This window comes from Gouania willdenowi, chromosome 5 (assembly GCF_900634775.1).
Source record: "Gouania willdenowi chromosome 5, fGouWil2.1, whole genome shotgun sequence".
Classification (NCBI taxonomy): domain Eukaryota; kingdom Metazoa; phylum Chordata; class Actinopteri; order Blenniiformes; family Gobiesocidae; genus Gouania; species Gouania willdenowi.
This window is the reverse complement of record NC_041048.1, coordinates 6,862,227-6,883,243: the sequence shown is the minus strand read 5'-3', so window position 1 is coordinate 6,883,243 and position 21,017 is coordinate 6,862,227. Positions and strand designations below refer to the sequence as shown.

Genomic DNA, 21,017 nt, shown 5'->3' with positions numbered 1-21,017 from the left:
AAATGTTTATAATAATGTTTTAATTACATACAAAATAGACGGGAGTCTTTGATGATATCACTGTGGACAGATGAAAAAGTTGTTCAGTTTGGGTTCTCATCATCAGTAGTAGTTTTTTTTTTCTTTTGTCCTCAGCTTTTCGAAAATGCTGAGTCATGTGTGCTGTGGATACCACTCAGCCCATTAAGAACATAAACAAGCACAAGTCACTACCTGGCTCTAGTTACATTATGTTGGCCGTCCCTAAGCTTTTCCTGAAATGGCAACACAAACTTTTTTCTACAACACTGTGAATAAAAGAGTACAAATCAGACAATCAGAGAACACTGAACTCAAGCGATAGAATATCGTTCTAAATCTAAAATAGAAAACAAAAAAACAAAAAATCATCTACAGCCCCAGTAACGAGGGAGGAAACCATAAAAAGATGGCGCCATAGACAGACTGCTGCGTGTTCAGTATCTCCCTCTCTTGGACTTCCGAGCCGACTGTTTCCCCCCCTTTGCCCCACGCTTGGCTGCTGCTGCTCCCGCTTTGGATTTACTCGCTGGGCTTTTGGTCGCCGGCTTTTTCGCAGCTGGCTCTTCTGGCGACGCCTCCTCTGCCTTGGACCTCTTTGACGCCCCCCTGGGTGTGGCCTTTGTGGGCGTGGCCTCCTCTGAAGAAGACTCTTCGCTGTCCTTGGACACATGACGTTGCCTGGAGCCTCGCGGCTTCATCTTTTTCACGGCGGGGGTTTTGGGTTTTCCGGCAGCGGCACCTCTCTTGACGGGCGTGGCCGTTGCCTTCTTCGGGGGCGATGCTTTCCCTCCTGATTTCCTGCCTTTGGCCACAGCTTTCTTAGCTGGTGACTTTTTGGCGAGCGTGCGCTGTCTTCCTTTAGTTTTCGACTGACTGGCGCTACGAGGTTTCTTCGCTGGGGGAGGACGACGGGCCTTGGGAGGAGGCCTTCTTTGGGTTGCCCTACATTACACACATGGTGAAAACAGCATTATGTATATATACAGGGTCCCCACACTTTCTTCACAATGATTTTACCCAAATTTCCACGACTTAGATCTGAATTGCTAAGATCTACTCAAGACCATTAGAGCGCACTGGAAAGGCCCACTCAAATGTACTCATGTACCAGAGGTAACTAACTTACCTGGAGAGTGAATTCACGTGAATTTGTGAGATACCGTGATTCCCGCTCAATGATGCTGCCGGTATGCAGCACGTTCACTTTGAGATAACGCTTAACATCTTTGGAGTTTAATATACTTTGAAACATTAATATAATATAGACTATATTTACTAAACTTTTCCAAAACAGTTAAATTATTCCATGAATTTTACAAACTCCATAACTTTACCAGGAATTTCATGACCGCGGGGAACCTGAAATATCCATGGTGAATATAAGCAGCAGCTAGAGACATTTGGTCATTACATGTGTATGTTCTTTAAAAAGCAGATTCTAGTTTATTGCTTTGTATGTAAATAATGAGATTCAGAGTTTGTTCTACCTGTTTGAGCATTAATGTGATATCAAGCATAGGTAAGCTCAACTACTATACTATTGAAGCAAAAAGTGTTACTAGTTAGCATTATATGCTAATAAGGGGGCGGGGAAAGCAAACGCAGGTTTGCCAATGGCTTTTGAAAATTTTACAACCAATCAGGGAGCTGGATTTGGTTCTAATCCCTCCTACTTCATTAGGTTTACTAGTACTACTAGTGAATCTTTTGGCTTTACTGGTACTACTTGTAGACTTAAAACATTATGCTTGTACTACTAGTGAAATATTTTGAGTGTACTAGCAGTACTAGTAAACAAAAAATGCATTAGGTCTACTTGTACATGAATGAATCATTCCAGCAAGTTAATCTTGTCTTTAATTGTTAATTTTTAAAAAATAATATGTTAAGGTTTCATTTATTCAGACAACTTTTTTCAGAAAATTTACTTTCATCTCTTAGTAAGTCTTCAAGGAGATCAAAGCAACTTTCCTGAAAAAAGTTGCCTGAATAAATGAAACCGTAACATACTAATAGTGAATATTTTGGCTTTAGTAGTACAACTAGTGAGGTTTTGGGTTTACTCGTAGTGGTAGCAAACACAAATGTAAAATGGTAAAGGTTTTTGCTGCACTAATGTTCAAAAGACATTACCATTACAGCTAAATTGTCTACTAGTAGACATGTTTGCGTTACAAGTAAAGAGTTTTTAATAGGAACATTTTGAAAATCTATCATCAGAAGAAGTGACTACTTTTTGTATACAAGCACCTTTTAACTGGAACTTCATCATCAGACTCCTCTTCTTCTTCTTCCTCCTCCTCCTCTTCCTCTTCCTCATCCTCATAGGACTCAACTGTTCTCCTCCGCTTGCCTGGAGTGGATGTGTTTTTCCTCGAAGGCTCTTTAAACTTGTCCGGGTACAGGATGGTGGGACTAACCAGAACAAACAAACAATAAATGTCATCATGTCATTGCTCTGTTAATTTGGTTTATTTTAACATTAAATACTGTTTAAATGTTTGCTTCTCTCATTTGTGATCATTTTTTTTTTTTTTTTTTTTAAATGTTGCATCTTTGTGCCAGAATATGATGGACTTAAAATGACTGATTGCTTTTTATTGGGTGTTTCTCATTTAGAAACTCCTCTAAATGATGAGCACTTGTCACTTGTTCAAAGGAGTGGGTCTTTTTGTCCTCAAGTTGTGTGAAATAAAGAGTTAATATATATATATACACACACACATATGAAGGCACAACCTGTAATAAAATATAATTAGTGTGTTACTATGTACTCAAGTCAAAAGAAATAATCCTGAGATGCACAAGACAAAAAAAAAACAACTAATGATGCTGTTAATTAAGGGTGTAAGGAAAAAAAAAAAAAAAAAAAAAAAAAAAAAAAAAAAAAAATCAGGATATTTCACTATGTTATCATCGCATCGATCCAAAAAATGTCCAAAGCAATTTTTTTAAATTATGTTTTTAGCAAGAAAAAAAACATTTAATTGCACTAACATGCATAGCCCGTAAACACTGGATCACTAAATGTCAGTGAAACACATCAGACCTTGTTAAACTACTTCAGTCCTCAAAGCGTTTTAGCTTGGAAGTTGATTGTATTTTAGTTTTTATAAAACACACTGGGCACTTTTATAGATGTATGAGGTTACTTTTATATTCTTATTTTATTTTTTAATGTAGGAACTTAACAGAATCAGAATCTGTTGAAGAAGCAAAAGTTAAACTTTCATGAAAAATGTAATTTGACAGTTTCATAAACATATGACTTGTTTTTGATAGTGGTAATTGAATTACAGCTAGTTACCATTTACTTGTTCTAGCAAGTTTTAAAAAAAAAAAAAAAAAAAAAAAAAAATAAATGAAATAAATCTTATTTCAAACAAGTTTTTGCTTTAATGTAGTTAAAATGATGATGTACCTTGGGTAAAACGGGAAACTGAGTTGGTACGTTCCAGTGAAGCCGTGACCAGTGATCTGCTCCATCCATCCCAGAACCTTACACTTTGTTAGAGTCCTCCTTAAACTAGACACTGTCAACAAAACCAACAGGAACTAGAGTTAGGAATTTAAAAATACAGGAAAATATAACAAATCACGTCTTCAGATGTGAGACAGCAGCACCTAAACATGATGGGTGAGCTTCAATGTGATCATCTAAACTGAGCAGCATTATTTACAATAAATGTGATAAAAGATTCAAGAGCTAAACAGCAAACTTCTGCGTATCCTTTGTTTAAAAAATCTGATTAAGCTGTTACTATTCTTACCCAGCTGATACTCCTTCCTGTCCTTATTGGCGTCGACTAAATATCTGCGGAGCGTTGTAAAGCTGCAGGTTTTAGGTTCATTCATGGCAGTGATGGCCACAATGATGGCGTCGTCCAGGGTGGCGCCCTTTGGGACCTTGTTGCTAGAACGCTTCAGCTGTAGTAAACACAGAAATCATGGAGCACACGAGCATGAGGCACTCGGGAACAGAAATTGACCAATCACAGAGCTTCTGTAGTCCATAAGTTACAGTAACAGATTGAATCAGAAAATATCCAAACAGAAAAGTTATTTTTCTTTACTGTAGTGTTAGCTAAGGCTTAGCAATCATTTCTAGCAGACACCAAACACCTTTGTTATCCCCATGGTTCATTCTGCTTCACTGTAAAACAGTCAATACATAGTAGAGATGCACAATATTATATTACATCAGTATTGATATGTGCTGCTCTGCTTACTGGATCTACTTTATTTATGGTGTTACAGCGCACACTAGTGGTCGAAAAGAATATCCTTTGGGTTTCCCAATCCGACTTTTAAATACAGGTTATTTCCTGTCAAAACACGAAGGACCGGAACATTCTTGCCATTCATAGCTTCTAGAAATGATTTATTTTCCCCCATTCTGAGCTAAAGCATTAATGTCTGTCAGTGTTTCCAGTTGGTAGACAGTGTTTGATGTGTTTCAGTCATTTTACACCCTAGTATAGATCATTGTTTTCAACTTAGTACATGTTAAACTAGCTCGCAAGCTAATGGTAACTTGCTAGCTATCCTAATCGATCTGCACCTCGTGTACAACTATAAAACACATGTTACATGTGATATGTTTGTGAAACAATATTAAAAGGTTGTGTAACTGTTCAACTGCTGCTTGGATAATTAGTCTGGACGACGACTGAAAGTGACACTGTTGTTTGAAACATTAAAAATAAATATGGCACTTTTTCCATTAGTGAAGTTAAATAAGTATTCTTATTTGAAACAGATGTTTTTTTGTGAAACACATCCAATGGGGCATCAAATTAAAGGTAGACCAAGCAGGTTATAGGTCTGTGTACATATCAGTTATCTGAAATCAGGAATGTAGTGTTGGACAATATCAGCAAAAAGTTAATACCAAAACAACTCTAGTAAACAGTAAATCTCCATCTTTTGTTATGACTTGTAAAAATAAGACAATGTCTTCTAAATGTTTACCTGGAATGTCCCTCGAGCACCTTTTCCAGTGATTTGCTCCAACTGTCCTCGTTCAACGGCTTTCACCAAAGCTGTTTTTAGAACATCAGGTCTGAGGACCAAACAGACAAGTTCATTAAAGGCATTTGTGTTTCTTAAGTTATCAACAATAGCACAGAGCATCAGTTTGTCATATCTGTAAAATCCAGCACAAACGTCATATTTGATTCAACATCATAACAAACAGAAACAATACGCACAAAGACTTGTGGCCTTAATTCACACATACATGGATGACAGTTTATATAATGTAGAGTCTCAGCACGAACCTGAGCAAAAAAAAAAAAACAGCAGATTTCGTACTTGTGCTCGATGTTGAAACTGGGGAAGTGCTGCTCCAGGTACTTCTTGATCAGAATGAAGGAGGCCTCTTTAGGCTCACAGAGCCGAGTGATGATGAGAGGCATAGCATCTCCCAGAGACTCCTTGTTCTGCTGCCCTTTCTGTAACCACCAACCATTCACATTCAAAAACTACACGGCATGGAAAAAAAAGAAATATATATCTTAATGAAAACGAAAAGAATAAAAGTGGAGCATAAAATCAACTCAACTTCCATCACCCCCGGGGTGTAAAATTCAGCTCAAATACAGACCAGTTTGATCTTAAGTGGACTGCAGAATTTAGGTGGGGAAACTATTATAACATTAACATGCCCTAGTTTGCACTTCCTTCTAAACTATACATGATATGTATCCAAGTGTTGAGTGACCATCTCCTTGATTTTATGAACAATTTTGATTTATTTAGGCACATTTTGCAGAATAATTTGGAAGAAATTGCAGGATTTGGGGAAAAATGAGCATTCTTTCAACAAATTGAGAGTAAAAATGATATCATGTGATGTAAGCATGGGGGAAACTGTCAGCCCTGAAAATATTGTGGAGGAAAATTTGGTGCGGAACACATGCAAAATTTTTGAAAAACTTATTTCAACAAGAAGTTGAATATGTTGACAGCCTAGCTTTAGAGATAAGACCACCATATTGGATTACTGTTTGAGAGATGGACACCAAGGTTGAACGGAAAATTGAGCTCAGCCGGCCGAAAACAAATCTTTATCTTCATTCGGCTCCCCACAGCTAGCCGTTCAAGGCCGGTTTATCTATTCTCCAGGATGTTTGTGTCAAATGACACAAACATACTTTTTCCCGTGGGCCGAATTGGATGATCTGAAGGGTCGGAGTTTGACAGAAATGCCATAAACTAACACAATGAATGCATATAATGGAGTGAAACCACTTGCATGTTCTTTTTTTAATTACCAGTGACTGGGACATTAACTGCTTACCTTGGAGACAGACGTCTGCTTTCCAATGGTGAACGTTCCTGAGAGGCCTTTCCCCTTTAGCTTTAATAGAAAGAACACAAAACAGCCATGTTTTTCCTCATTCAGACATTAATCTTCCATCAAATGAGCCGTTTTAACACTGCCCTGTCATTTGTGTTGGAATGAATGCCGCCGTCTAAAGCTGATGCTAAACTCAGAAATGGATCATTGGATAATACTACAAGGCGTAAAATAATCTGGTGTTTTCAACCTGATTGTCTTCATGTGTGTACCTCGCTCAACTTAAACAAGCCTTTGTAAAACCACATGTCATTATGGATGCTTCCTGGTTATCTTAGCATTCATTTATGCCATTTTATAAGTTAAATCATAACTTGTGAAATTTAAAGACATTGTGTATCATAAAATAACAGATGTTCAAAAAGTTAAAAGAAATGCTCTTCTAGAAAGCATTAAAAATTACTTCTCACTACAGACCAGCAAATATAGCCGAAGAGGTAAATTTATTTTTATTTTACCAAAAGCAAAATTAGAAGTAAAACGAAAATGTTTTGTCTGTTGTAAGGATTAAATTGTGGAATAATGTTGATAATGAAATAAAAATAAGTTATGTGAAGCAGTAGAAATATGTTTGTAAAAGCTTAAAATGTTCTTTGTTAAACATTGTATATAAAAGAAAATATGTGTATAAATATGCCTATTTTTTTGCATTATTTGAAAAAAGTAGCGTAATTTCAGAACAATAAGCCACGACTTTTTTCTCACGCTTTGAACCCTGCGACTTAAACAATGACGCGGCTAAATTGTGGATTTTTCCCGGTTTTATAAGCTTCATGCCACCGCAAAATTGAGCTCCTTCATTATAGACTAGGTGGATCAATGAAATTGTTAACATTAAATCGTTGTTGCTGGCACTGAATCATTCTGATCAATCATTTTGTCATGATACACATTGCCTCATCATAGCAACAATGCAGAGAAGGATAAACAGCACAAAGTTGTTAAATCACCGCGTTAGGTTTGTTCAGGATTGATTGATGCTCTGGACTCAGAGGCTGATGGAGACACTTCCATAAGGACTACGGACAGACGGAGCGGAGATCAGAACAGTTCTGATCTTCGCTCCGTCTACAGTAAAAGTCAGCCAGTTTGTAATAGTAGCATAACAGCATTAAGTTACCAAATCACCACGTTGGATTTGTTCAGACGCGATCGCGTCCGTATTCTGACACAGAGCCCGACTCGCTGTGATCGCTCCGCGGTAGTTCACGGTAAAAAGAGTGGACTAAGCGGTGTACCACTAAAAAGTGACCATAAAAAGCTTAAAATTAACTGATATGTAGACGTGGGGCAGTGAGGAGACGACTTCATGTAGTAAAGAAAACTTATCAGTTGAAACACGGACATTTCCATGAAACCTAACAAGTACAGCAGCCCGTCTACCTGCCCATTCAGATTGGCCGAGTTGTCTGACGGGCACCCTCATCAACCAATAGGGTGCGTCCTATGGTAGGCTGCGGCATTTGTGCGGATTTTTCATTAAAAATAGCTAAATTATTGTAATGCGGCCAATAAAACAGTGTGCTTTATAGCCCGGAAATTACAGTAACTCAAATGTACTTTGTTGAATGCTTGCATTTCTTTTGTGTATTATTTGAGAAAGGTAACTTGAATGTTATGATTTATGTTGGCCACATAAGAATTTTTGCTTCTGCTTGTTTCAGTCTTGTTATATAATTTTAAACTGTGATCTATGTTTTAATAATTTATTTGGTAAACTGAAACAAATGCAGTGTGTTTGTGCATTAGGCACAGTTACTAATGTTTAATATTATGAGAGATCAGATCAAAGGTGATCCCATCGATGAACTGTGAAGTGTGTTATTTCATTCATAGGGTGAATTAATGTTCACCTGCTTGATGGTTCCTTTCTCTATTTGCTTCTTCATCGCCTTCTTGATGAGAAACTTCTTCTCATCCATCCCTGGGTATTTCTTCATGATGTATTTCATGACGAACTGGTATGAAACTCCCGACTTGTTGTTGGAGGACTGCAAATAAAATAAAAAGGGAACAAACAGAAGAGGACAGATCACAGAGACTGGTAAAAAAGTAAAGGTCAGATTTAATGTGAAAGGAAGGGTTGAGTTTGGACTGTGTTACACACCGTGATAGCTTCAATCAGGATGTTGTCCATTCTGTTGTGGGTTCCAGAGTAGTTTGTAACGGGAACGTTTTTGTTCGAGGCGACAGTCGCCCACACAGGAATCGTCCGCTTCACCTTCTTGGTCTTAGATTTGTATTTGTAGCCGTCTTTCAACCTGCGGCAGGACGAGGGGAGCGTGACAAGTTTGGGTGAGGAGGGCTGGGTGTTTGGAAGCGATATTTCACTGTGATTATTACCACCCTTATCTTTATCACATCCTCACCTTTTTAGGGAAACATAGCAGTGTGTTGTGCACTGTCCAGCCGCGCAGTCCTCGCATTTGTCACTTTATTCACCGACAGGAAAGACAAAATGGAGTTTGAGAACATCTGCCTGGGTGACCATCATAGTAATTTGACTCCAAAAGGGTACATAAAGAAATGTCAATGTTTTGTTCTACAGGTTCTACCTTCAAGTGCACATTTACATGTCTAGGGCCTCCGATATTCCATGGTTGTGGAAAATGAATAAAAAAACAAAAAAAAAAAAATAATTAATGTTCTGAAATGGAAAAATCCAACTAATACGGAAAAACATTCTCCACCCCCCCCTTAATTTTTTAAAACAGGCCCCAACATGACACGGAAATGCCTTACATGAATGTTTTGTGGAAAAAAAAAAACACGCATTTACACACAATTTTTCACTAGAAACGGGTGAATGAACGACTAGAACAGAGGTAGCCAACTTTTATCACTGCTGGGCCACAGAAATGTGTTTCTTTGATCATTTTCCTTGTTAGTACTGTAGGTTTGCAGAGTCATTTTTCATGTTTTTCTTTTCTTTTTGTGTACTGTTGTTTTTTCTGTATATTTTACATAGTAATTTTGTGTATTACTGTTGTCGTTTTGTTCATTTTTGGAGTAGTTTTGTGTGTTTTTTGAGTATTTTCTAGGTTTCTCTATTGTCTTTTACTGTATTTTTCTGCAATGTTGTAATTTTTTGTATTGTTTTTTAATGTATTCTTGCTTTTGTTTTGTGTATTTGACATTTTATACATTTACTTTGGGGAACACAAAATTAGACCAAGGTGGATGCAGAGCTTCATCTGAAGGATGTTTTTAATGTGCGGTCTAGATAATTACGACCGCATTCACATCTGAAAAGGCTCTGTACAAAGACAGGTTTAGCTGATGGTGTATTAGCTGAACTGGTGATCATTTTACTTGGTGACACGCCGAGGTAGAATTATCTACTATCACTCTACAGTGCAGGGTTTCATGCAAAACCTGAGGGTGGCTGTAATTAAGTTTGAGAAATTATGTCTTGTGACCGAAGGCCTAGCAGTGTGGCTAATGAACATTTTAAGCTCTCCTCCTGATTTCAGTGTGACCGCAAGCATATACAATAAAAAATCATTACAGTTGTTGACTATTAACCCTATTTAGCATGTTTGATACAAGTTTGAGAGGTTTAATAGCAGTAAAGTCATCTAAATGGGGAAATATATGGTGCAAATGCCACAACACTGAAGCAAAAGCTACAATAGATGTTGAAAGACTTCAACCGTTAGCTGTTATGGTTAGCTGTGTTCCAACGGACAATCATCTCCACGCACACAACTCGGCAAAAAGTTGTGAAAAGTAAGTAAGCTAAGATAAATACAGCTTCGTACGGGTCTGACGTAACTGGTATAGTGTAATTAGACAGGTAACTTATCTATGTTTCGCTCTTAGAATCACTTGAGCATTATACATGTGGCTAATCTTAGCTTTTAAAATGCATAATCTGAACTGAAGTCATTGTGGCTTTTGCGTTTGTGTTTTTCTGTAAACATTAGTGTTTTTGTTTGCCTCTGTGTTTTTGTAATTGCGAATCGTCTGACACCGACCGGCCACCGTAGAAAAATGATAAAACTGAAACAAAATGGAAAAGTTTTAAGTGATGGGAATATGGTTAAACTCTGAAAAGGAAAATCGGAGGCACTACATGTCCTTCAAACTGACAGAGCTTCAGTTGGAGGGATGCTTTCTTCTTTCTAAATTCTACACTGTTTAATGAAGAAGTCGTCCCCTAAATGTAACAACTTATTGAATGTAAGTTCCTAAAAAGGTCAAAATACAAAAATTCCATTGCATCTGTGTAATGATGAATGTAAAGGAGTCAAACCCCTGTGACTGTTAGCTCAGACAACGGAATATCTGTAATAATGATATAGGGAATGAATGCACTTTGGTGAAGCTACACCGCAGCCGTGTGAGGACTAACTCCACTGTTTTCCAGCAGAGGCAAGGATCACGTGCAGATAAAAGTGCCATCAAAGTGAAATATCGCAGCGTTCACACTTGCACGATCATTTTAGGAAAACTCACTCTTTTTTCTCCTCCCCGTCTCCGTCCTTCTCTGCCACCACCGCTGCTTCTTCCCCTTCATCTCCATCTTCTCCAGTTTTCTCCTCACCGTTCTCCACGGGCTCGGAGTCACCGGTGGCCTCGTCGTCAGCCATTGCCCCTGAAGACGCAGGCTGGTCCTCATCAGCAGGAGGTGAATCTTCTGCCGAGGCTTCAGGCTCTGAGAAGCCGTGGAGTCGATGTAGAAAAAAGAAATAAACATTTAAAACATAGCAGAATGATTGAAGTCTTTATAAGTCTACATGTCCTCTCTTTTTACAAACTCCATTAAGATAGTTCTGATTTGAAGAAAGCCAACAACTCCTTTTGTTAGGGCTGGGCAAAAAAATGAATGAATAAAAAATAAAAAAGTCGATGTAACCTATTATCAAATTTGTAGGAAAAAAAAAAAAAAAACTATTTTTATTTTGCAAATTCCAAGTTAAAATATATATAGTTTTTTTCCCACCAGAGTTTTTTCAGACTGTTTCGCATTCCATCCTTGTGGGTTACTGTAGCGCGATGTGAGCCCGCTCCCTTTGTTTGAATTTGTTTACCCATTGAGTAGACTATGTGTGTGCCACAGGCATGTTTCATTTTTTTTTCACACTATGCTGAGATGCTATGGGAAGACTTTATTATTTTAATTGTAATGTTATGGTATAAAATATGTAGTTATCTGATTTCTTAATCAGAAAAATGAAGCTACTGTGAAGTTGCTGTTGCACTTTTGCTTAAACCTGGGTTAAAGCTTGAAATAGTTGAATGACAGAGCCTCATTTACTTTTTATTTTGGGATTTTTCTATGCATTTTAACTTTTGAGGACAATCACAGCAATAAAGTTGCACTTTTGAGAATATGTCTGATGTCTGCAGACATTTTTATGTGCATTGGGGAAAAAAACTGAAACTCAAATTTTACCTTCTGTATTTAAATTATTAATCACCAATACAACCAATTGTTTTGATCCACTTTCAAAACAACTGGCTAAAAACTAGACAAACTATGAAGGAAAAAAAAAAAACTTGCCCACAGCAAAAAAAAAAAAAAAAAAAAAAAAATGAATCTGGTTTCAAGACAATATAATTTTTATTAATGACCAATGAAAATAGGACAAAAAAAATTACAGCAATATGTGACTTTTTGGCATTATTTATGTTTATTTATTTATTAAATAAATAAATAATTAACCAAGTTGAACCGCAAACCACTATGTAATAAATCACTAAGGTCAACAATTTTAAAGAAGTTTGCAGAGCTAATTTGAATACTAGGTAGACAGAATACTCTATCACCTCAGCCTCCTTCATTCATTTTATCCTTTAAAGGGATTAAGTTGATTGGATTAACAAATCATGGGATTGTTGTTACCACTGTTATTTGACATCAGTGATGATATCACAGGTTGTCAGTATCAATGGGTAGTTCAGAACCCACCAACCATTGTGGGGAGATTTGAAATAGTCAATGCTGTAGTCCCTAAAATAATACACTTGCTCACTGCAACAACACTAAATATAAAGAGAAAATGTGTGTAACCTTTTAATATAATATTCCACACTATAAATAAACGTGAAGACCCTGAAAAATACCCTCAATAAATCCAATATATATTATATACAGTATAGTTAGTTATATATACAATATATATTGGAAATTTTAGATGTAGACGTACAATCCGATACGAATTTTTGCTGACAGACCAATATTTGATCAATATCGAATGCCACCATCCCCCTTTAACAAAAATGAAAAAGATAACTACAAAATGATAAAAAAAAAAAAAAAAAACCACAACTGACTCATAACTTGCAAAACAACAAAAATACACATTTTTTCAGGCGTTAATGATCAAATAGGTAATTATTCTAAATGCTGACATGGAAATCACATTTTTGGCCCCACTGAGATAGAAGTTGCACATGCTATATAAATAAATATTACTACTACATTTCTACCGTACAGGATAAAATCCCAGTGTAGAGTTGTCCATTGTTTTTTTTGATCTTTATGAAATTTGGGTTTGTTTCTTCATCACCCCACCGGGTTTCATCCAGATCGGATCCACATTGTGCATTTCACTGCGATTTATAAAGAAAAGAAAATACAATTTGGGGTGCCATAGCTTGGATTTACTGTGTGATTATTAACAGGGATAGACATTTCTTACAAGCTTTAATCAAGCTCTTAAGATCAAGCTTTTAAACGATCATGATGATTAATTATTGGATTTCCTTGGCATTCATAAATGCTGTATATCAGAATTGATTTGCTTCAATTTTTGATAACAAGCTTGATCTTGTTTTAATGTTACTAAAGATTGAGGGAAAATAAGGTCATATTGTTTTTTCCATTGATTCTTTTAATTCTCGACAGGTGGCAAAGCCTTCTACTGAGCATGTTTAGTGTCTGAATGGATTAGGGCTGGGCAATACATCAAGACTCAAGATATATCGACCTTTTTATTTTGGCAACATAAAAAAATAACAATATCACCTATATTGAGATTTTACTTGTTTGGATTTATACAACCACATAGTACAAATCACATCATGCAAGTATTTAATATTATTCATAGAGTACAATCAAACATTTTTCCCCCATATTTATGAAATACATATTTTAAAGCTTATTTTGTATTAAAATACTAATTTTAGAATTTTAGTCGCTGCTTTTGTTACTTCTCAGAACAGCATGAAAAGCACAGTTAGATAGATTTGTGAGTGCGTCCTAACCCAGACCTACACCTAAACAAGCCACACTACAGAACTCACTCACACATGCTGTCCTTTATAGGAGAAAAAACAAAGTGGCACATATTTGGAAGTGGTTTGTTAATAAATGAGCATGTGTGACAGTTTACATCAGCAAATGAAACCTACAATTGTCTTCTCAGTATAATTTTGAGTTAAAAATAAGGGAGTCCTGAAAACGAATATCGGATTCAAAGTTCCAGATTCTCCAATTTTTTCCCCCCAAATAATTTTTTATTTATTTTATTCAATTGCAAAAAACTGTAGATATTATGTTGAAGGTTAAATTGTATGTAACCAAGTGGTTAATAAAAAAATGGGTCAGTTATTGTTCTCCGTTTGAGTAACATCACTTGATCAAGCCTTTTCTAACATTCCACACTACAAAATAACTAATTATTTAAAAAAAAAAAAAAAAAAAGGGATATATGATTCATGCTGATATGCAAGGCTGCAATATCGGTATCATATCGGAAATGAAAAAGTTGTATCGAGACATCCCTAGTTAAAAATATTTAGAAAGTATATTGCTATTTTGAGAAAAAACATTAAGATGTAAATGTTGGTCGATATTACAAGGACAGGTGCTTGAAAAACGTACACGTGGTACACGTACCTCTGGTTGGGAACAACTGATCTAAATAAATTTGAATGTCAGTCATTTGAACAGTCTGCATGTCTAGAATGGAAAAACGTTTAACCTTACTGACTTTTATTATTTTAATTCAGCAAATTGCTTGAAATACGATAAGTGTCGATATCACAGTGAATGCAACACGTCCAGAGTGATTTAGTCGTGATAATGTGCGTGCGTGTGGTGCGTTCACGGCTCCACGGTTCAAATGTTGGTCACCTTTCTCTGCGGAGTCGGACTCAGCCTTTTCCTGGGTCGCAGCGGGCGGTGCTCGGCGGATCGGCATCACACGGAATGTTTACCTGCACATGAGGAACACTGGTTAGCACAGCTACTGCTACTGGTTCAGAAACCAGTTTCCCCCGTTTTTTTGGACGTGGCTGCAGCCGAGCCCACTTTTCCATTCATTGAGGGCCTTTATCCTTAAAAACGACCACTAAAGCTGCACTTTCTGCTATGCAACCCCATAAACGTAAAGCTCTGACAAAACTGCACGATTAAAATATCTTCGAGCGAGGTTGAATAAAGCAATGCACATTTCTTTTTTTATTTCGCCATTTTGTCCGTAGGTTTTTGTTTTTTTTTTTTTTTTTTACACACAGTAATGGCGTCGCACGGACGGATGAGACTCATTTTAGTTGGAGAAAGCAAAAAAACAAAAAACAAGCCACCGACTGCTCGTTTATCAACACATTTCCATCCATGCAAAGGCAAAACAAACGGGTAAATTATCTCTGTTCAGGTAAAACTTACCTTATTCAAGAAGAAAAATTGGAAATCGTTTACGATTAATTTCTGCAGTCCTTTATCTCGATTTCAGTGCTTACGTGCCCCGCCCCGTTTGGACCGTTGGCAAAACGTATTACGTCATGACGCACGGCTTGAATTCCCACCGAGTTCAAATAAATGGATTATATATTTTTCAAAGTCTTGTTTAGAACAACTTTAACTTCATGAGGGAAAAGAAAAACCACTACAAAAGGAAATAAAAAAGGTTTTGGTTTTGAGGAAAAAATAGTTTGTGTATTGTTCCACCTGTGTGTGCGTGCATATAATTCAATTAAACGTTATTTGTATAGCGCAAATTACAACAAAGTCATCTCAATGCGCTTATCAAAATATAAAATTCATAACAAGCATTTAGCGACAATGGGAAGAAACAACTCCCTTTTTACAGGAAGAAATCTCCAGCAGAACCAGGTTCAGAGGTCTATAGATTTTCTTTTACTATAAAATACCGGACTCACAATAATACGAGACAACATTTTTGGAAAGGAATTAAAGACAAAAAATAACCATGCTTTTATTTGACCATTTCTTGACAAACGTACGTACTCTGGGTTTGACCTTTTACATTTTTTTAGGAATATAAAATAAAATAAAAGAGACTTATTTTTGGTATTATAAGCATCAAACTAGAACAATCTACACAGCCCAGATTTAAGATATGGACACAATTTAAGACCTTTGGACATTAACTTTGTCTCCTGCAGTTGAAAAGACGTGCTCGATTGGGATAGATGTAGTAGGGATGAAAAGGTATTCTTCACTAACAGCAACCTACTTTCAATATCGCGATACCACGCCTACCGTAGACGATCAGTCTTGTGATGTTTTTATATTGCGAAATCTTGTTGCACGATCCATCGTCCCACCCTCATAACATTTCATGAATTTTGTTAAAAAATATATATGTATATACTGTAAGGAAGAAGACAATAACAGCTGTCAAAATCAAAACAAAAATAATGTTATGGAAAGGGGAAAAGGTCAGTCAAAAATAATTGAAGAAAATTGAAAACTTAAAGCTGAAAAACAAAAAGACCCTGTATGACAGGGGTGAAAACTCATTTTAGTTAAGTGGCCAAATAAACTCAAGTAAAAAAACATGCAATTTCATCATTAATGTGCTATAATTTGCAATTCCCCATATAAATATACGCTGAGATATCTAGCCTTAAACTAGTTTCTAATTTACACGAGAATCCATGTTTTGTCTGTCATTAGGACTTTCTCGTGTTTCGTCCCCGGTCCTTTACTTTGACATTTGTGCTGTATGGAAATAATAGCAGGGATACAAAAAACATTGCAAATCAAAAATGTCAGATAATTCAGAAAAGCAACTGATATTTTAACCAGTGCACACACATAAATGCTCTAATTATATAAATAATCCCACATTTTAAAGCTGCTTTTGTTATTGATTTTTCAAAAAGGCAAAAAACAAAGGCATTAAATTATAGACTTGTCAAACTATTCACTGCAGTTTTAATTAGATTAATACGTACCCATGTGCGGTGATGTTTTTAAACTGGTTTCTAAACTAAAAAAACAACAACAAATGAAAGTCCAGTCTCTACATTTGTAGGCAGTAAGCACCAAATTACACAACTTTTGGCTTATTTCACAAACTTCACATGTATGTTGAAGCCTCCATCTTTCTGCACACACACCACCACCTGATACCTACAATTTGTCACCTTAACTGGCTGGATCTAATTTGTAGGCCGTGCTACCGGACTCAAAACGCCACACACTTTGTTCTTCTTCTTCTTGTGTACACTAGTTAAAATTGCTACTCCTCTGTTATTCGTGAATAGATCGGGCTAAAATTTGGTAGCTATAATCTATGAAAAAAGCAAGTTGATTTCACATTTATTTGCGAGTCAAATATTACGACAATTGGTGGTACTGAATCATTGGCACATACCAATATATAAATGGGGTCCATTACCCCGTACGTGTCACGGGGGCCCCCATTTTTCAAATAACTACTCCTCCGTTAATTCTTGTTAGATTGGAATGCCATTTAGTATGAATATTATGAGACGCTCAGAACCCTTTTTTTGAAATGGGGCCCAGGGGCTCGCTCCCCATTTCCGATAATTTCCAAATTTATGGGAACATAGTCATGTGATATATTGTTTCAAAGCTAATTCAACATAGATTATGATTATGCCTTGCACAATTTGATTAGGGGCCCACCCCCTTTTTTTAGGCAATTTCCATTAAAGTCAAATCAATAACACATACCAATATATGAATGAGGCCAATTACTCTGTATGTGCCAAGGGGGCGCCAGGGGGCACCCATTTTTCAAATGACTACTTCTCCGTTAATGCGTCACCCCCTTTTCCGATAATTTTTAAACTTATCAGAACATAGTCGTGTTATATATTGTTTCAAAGGCAATTCAACTTAGATTACCATTTTACATCACACGTGTCATACGTTTTCTTTTTACTCTTACCAAAAATATGTCTGTATTATTATTCATCAGTCCTGTCACCACTTTATTTGGCATGCGCAAACTGTATATTTCCAGGACAATAAAACTTACTTGTTCCAATATTTACCAATGGAGTCTCTAATTGGAGTAAGGCTAAGATAGCCTTAGTAGTCCACATATTGGAAACAGTATTTCCTGTTTCTGCTGTAACGGTTGCCATTATTGAATCCTCATTAAAATGTTGCCAACTTTTGTTCAATGACAAGTCAATGCACACAAACTGTCAAACAATTCCTCTTCATTCGAACACAACAACCATCTCCATCCGCATTGGTTACGCATATTACTATTACACTGGGATAATTAAAAAGGACTAACACCCAGCATAGTGCTCCCAATAGGTTCAATTGTGGATTCATAAAAAGAGAAAACTGTTCAACCTTCTTCATGTTGACCTTTCCTACATTTTCATTTCTAACTGGGGACTTTGCAAATATTTCTGGCTCACTGGGATGGATTTCTGATTATCCCCAAGTTGGTTTTTAGTCATTCACGTCGAAGAGATATGATTCTATGCTTAATTTGTTTCATTCTCTTTAAAGGGAAAAAGACGTGTATCTTATCTGCTTATGATTTCCAGGCCCTGCTTTGACCACTGAAGATATCAAATAATCATGATCATTTACACTTTAAAAGCTTGTAAAAATAACCCCAATAATAACCATACAGTAATAACGCATCAATTTTATAAAGCGCTTTTTTGGGCACTCAAAGTCGCTTTACAGAATTAAGGGATTATTCTTTCACTCCACAGTGGTGGTAAGCTACTACTGTAGCCACAGCTGCCCTGGGGCAGACTGACGGAAGCGAGGCTGCCATAGTACGCCATCGGCCCCTCTGATCACCACCAACACTCACTCACACTACATTCATACTAGGCAATGTGGGTGAAGTGCCTTGCCCAAGGACACGACAAATACCACTAGGGTGACGGTCCCCCATTGTGGCACCTGGGAATTCTCAGTGGTCTGAGAATTCTGCTAACAGACAAATAAATAAATGTAGGTGAAAATATGACCCCCTTAGCGGAGGCAAAGTTGGACGTAAAACATATATTCTTCATTGGGATTATTGATGCTTCAGTGTTTCCAGTAAGTCCAGTTGCATCTCCATCCTGGTCAGAGTGGCAGATTTTGACCACTTAATCAATAAGCCAAACACATACACACATTAACAAACACACTTTCATTGATAAAAGAAAGAAATAGTTAGAATCAGCACATTTTTAAATACCTTTTTCTTTAATGTATTTACAAGCTTCATCTGCTCTGTAGGACTGAGTATTACAAGCATTACCATGTTCAGGAACTCTGGTCATTTCAATTTTTTTATATTTTTTTTCAGCTTGCTTTTTTTTTTTCCTTTGCTCATTTGTTGCGAGTGTATTTTGTTTGTCTGCGTTTGTGTGAAACATCTGTGGATCCGCTTGCATTGCTTCTGTGATGCATACGTTTTACCTCCTGTGAGGTCTCATGTCCATATCAACGCAGAGCAAAGCCGCGGCTGTGCCGGACTCTTCAGATCACGTCATGACCTCCAGCCTCACACACATTTTCCACTGGATGCGTAACGGCTGAGGCTCCGTTGCTCTGGTACGACGGCGGGTGCCGATACGTTTCCATTTTAGTCAATTCATCAGTTTTCACCGCCTGCGGATGCGCTAAGTCACGACTTTGGAAGTTGGACATTCGCAACATTTCCACAGGTCTTTTATTTTTGCCGGAGCACGGTGGATAAATTAGCAAAGATCAGCACGTGCAGGACAGTAAGTCGTGCACAGACAAAATAAACATCCGGTGGACCGTATTTCCATCCAACTTTTTTCTGACTCACTTGCCCCTTTTCAGAGTCGCAGGGGTCCGCCGGTGCCTAAAACCAACTCTCTTCAGGCGCTATGTGGAGGTACACCCCTAACAGGGCGGTAGTTGATCATATTTCACATAAATATAGTACTTACCCATCGTGGAATCACAATAATCTCCACAAAAGTAGAAGATTTCAGGGCAGGACTGAGTCGATTTCCTTCTGCTCCCAATTGAAGGACACAATAAACTGTTTGTATGGTTTTTATAGGGACTACAACTCGTTATTTCATGAGATTACGCGTGATTTTGCAAGATCCCGTCAGTCCTCGCAATCTCCGCTGTCTGGCAGAGCCGTCACAGTATTGGTGGGTATTGACGGATGGCGTTCCGGAACCGTTCCGCATCCAGTGGAAATCCAGCGTCAGACCCCATAACCAGTTCCTGTGCATCCACCTTTCTTTTTTTTTTGTCTTTTATTTGATCTTTGCTTCCCCTTCATCCCGTAATCATTTAGTTTGACCCTGTTTTAAACCAAACAGTGTGGAATCCAGGGAGGCTATTTATTTCATATTTATCATCTTGTTATTATAATTAAGTATATTGTTATTTCTCTCATCGTGTTCTCATTATGAGCATCTCTGCAAATGTTAAATAACCTTTTGTATTTGCAGTCCTTAAAAAAATAATAAATTAACGAGCCCAGAACCTATGTATCTTTTAAGTCTTTTCTTAAAAAGTAACAAAAGAAAAGTTAAAATTTAAAACAAAAATATTTTCTATGTATAATACAAGTATTTAGTGTTTCCACCGTTGGAATCCAAACTCAAAATGGCGTCATGTGTACCGCAGAGAAAAATATTCCAGCCGTAAAACACGCTGTCCTGCTTACGCATCCATTTTGAGAGTTTATTCGGTCACAAGGCTGAAGTTCGGCCACAGCTTCTCCCCACACACAGGGTGTCATCCTGGTCAATTATCCTCCGACTCCTCCTCCGCCTCCCGCAGCCATGTAAAGAAGGCAGTGACGGACTTGAGAGCAACGCCTTTGCCGTGCTGCTCGGTGGGGTCTTTGCTCGTCTCCCACTTGTAAAAAGCGTCCTCCGAGATCACGTCCTCGTCATAGAGACAGTCGAAGAACATCCGGAGAAGATCTGGAGGACAGAGACATTTTCATTGGTATGAACTAAAGAAACAAAATATGTGAATTTTGTTTGCTGTTTAGACTGAGGAGCCAATTAAAACCAATAATAACCAAACTCGCGACGAAGAAACTAAGGGTAATTTTTCAATCTAAACTTCAGACTTTCTCCTCTTTTGATATTGTAACTCAAAGTACAGCTGTCATAATAATACAGTCAATTTAAAAGCACCATTCTCAGCAGTAGTGACCAGGGATGGGGTCAATTATAATTATAATTGTGTAATTTAAAATTAATTACAATTATGACATATTTGTAAATGTAAAACACATGTTGCTGTTTTAATCATAACTGATTTCAGATAATTGACTTTGTAATTGTAATTCGCATGAAACTTCTATGAAAACTCTCATTTATAATTTAAAATGGTTTATACATAAGTAGTTAATTATTAAAACATGTTTCATATCAACCTTTCCTTCTACCCGTCAGTTCTTTTGAAGATCATTTTATCGTTAAAAAAAAAATGAAATCTAGG

The 21,017-nt window shown here is 37.1% G+C and overlaps 2 protein-coding genes across 13 annotated transcripts in view; both read right to left on the bottom strand.

Annotated features, from left to right (window-relative positions):
• Nucleotides 1-40: 40 nt before the first annotated feature.
• On the bottom strand, nt 41-15,113 carry hp1bp3 (heterochromatin protein 1, binding protein 3). 2 transcript variants are annotated; one of them, XM_028447824.1, is made up of 13 exons: nt 15,000-15,113; nt 14,466-14,548; nt 10,841-11,039; nt 8,752-8,814; nt 8,490-8,643; nt 8,236-8,373; nt 6,323-6,382; nt 5,335-5,474; nt 4,993-5,083; nt 3,792-3,948; nt 3,443-3,554; nt 2,272-2,436; nt 41-963 (listed from the first exon to the last, which is right to left on the bottom strand). In XM_028447824.1, exons 2-13 carry the CDS (start codon nt 14,530-14,532, stop codon nt 456-458), a joined length of 1,854 nt encoding a protein of 617 aa, XP_028303625.1. In that variant the 5' UTR covers nt 14,533-14,548; nt 15,000-15,113; the 3' UTR covers nt 41-455. The 2 variants fall into 2 exon arrangements, with proteins under 2 accessions (XP_028303625.1, XP_028303626.1); XM_028447825.1 differs by lacking the exon at nt 8,752-8,814.
• A 3,718-nt stretch (nt 15,114-18,831) lies between these two features.
• The window catches only part of eif4g3a (eukaryotic translation initiation factor 4 gamma, 3a), a 66,448-nt gene continuing 64,262 nt past the window's right edge, over nt 18,832-21,017 (bottom strand). For 9 of the 11 annotated variants that reach the window (XM_028445884.1, XM_028445888.1, XM_028445890.1 and 6 more), the window contains one exon: nt 18,832-20,491. In XM_028445884.1, the coding sequence (XP_028301685.1) occupies nt 20,310-20,491 (182 nt within the window). In that variant the 3' untranslated portion in view covers nt 18,832-20,309. The remainder of the gene's footprint in view (nt 20,492-21,017) is intronic. The other 2 variants (XM_028445885.1, XM_028445887.1) reach the window with 1 other exon arrangement.

Excerpts from the sequence above, each read along its gene's own strand:
- hp1bp3 (XM_028447824.1), bottom strand. The coding sequence starts at position 14,532 with ATGCCGATCCGCCGAGCACCGCCCGCTGCGACCCAGGAAAAGGCTGAG. Across the intron at positions 3,949-4,992 it reads GTGCTCGAGGGACATTCCAG|CTGAAGCGTTCTAGCAACAA; the intron begins GTAAACATTTAG and ends TGTTTACTACAG. Across the intron at positions 964-2,271 it reads GATGAAGTTCCAGTTAAAAG|GGCAACCCAAAGAAGGCCTC; the intron begins GTGCTTGTATAC and ends TGTGTAATGTAG.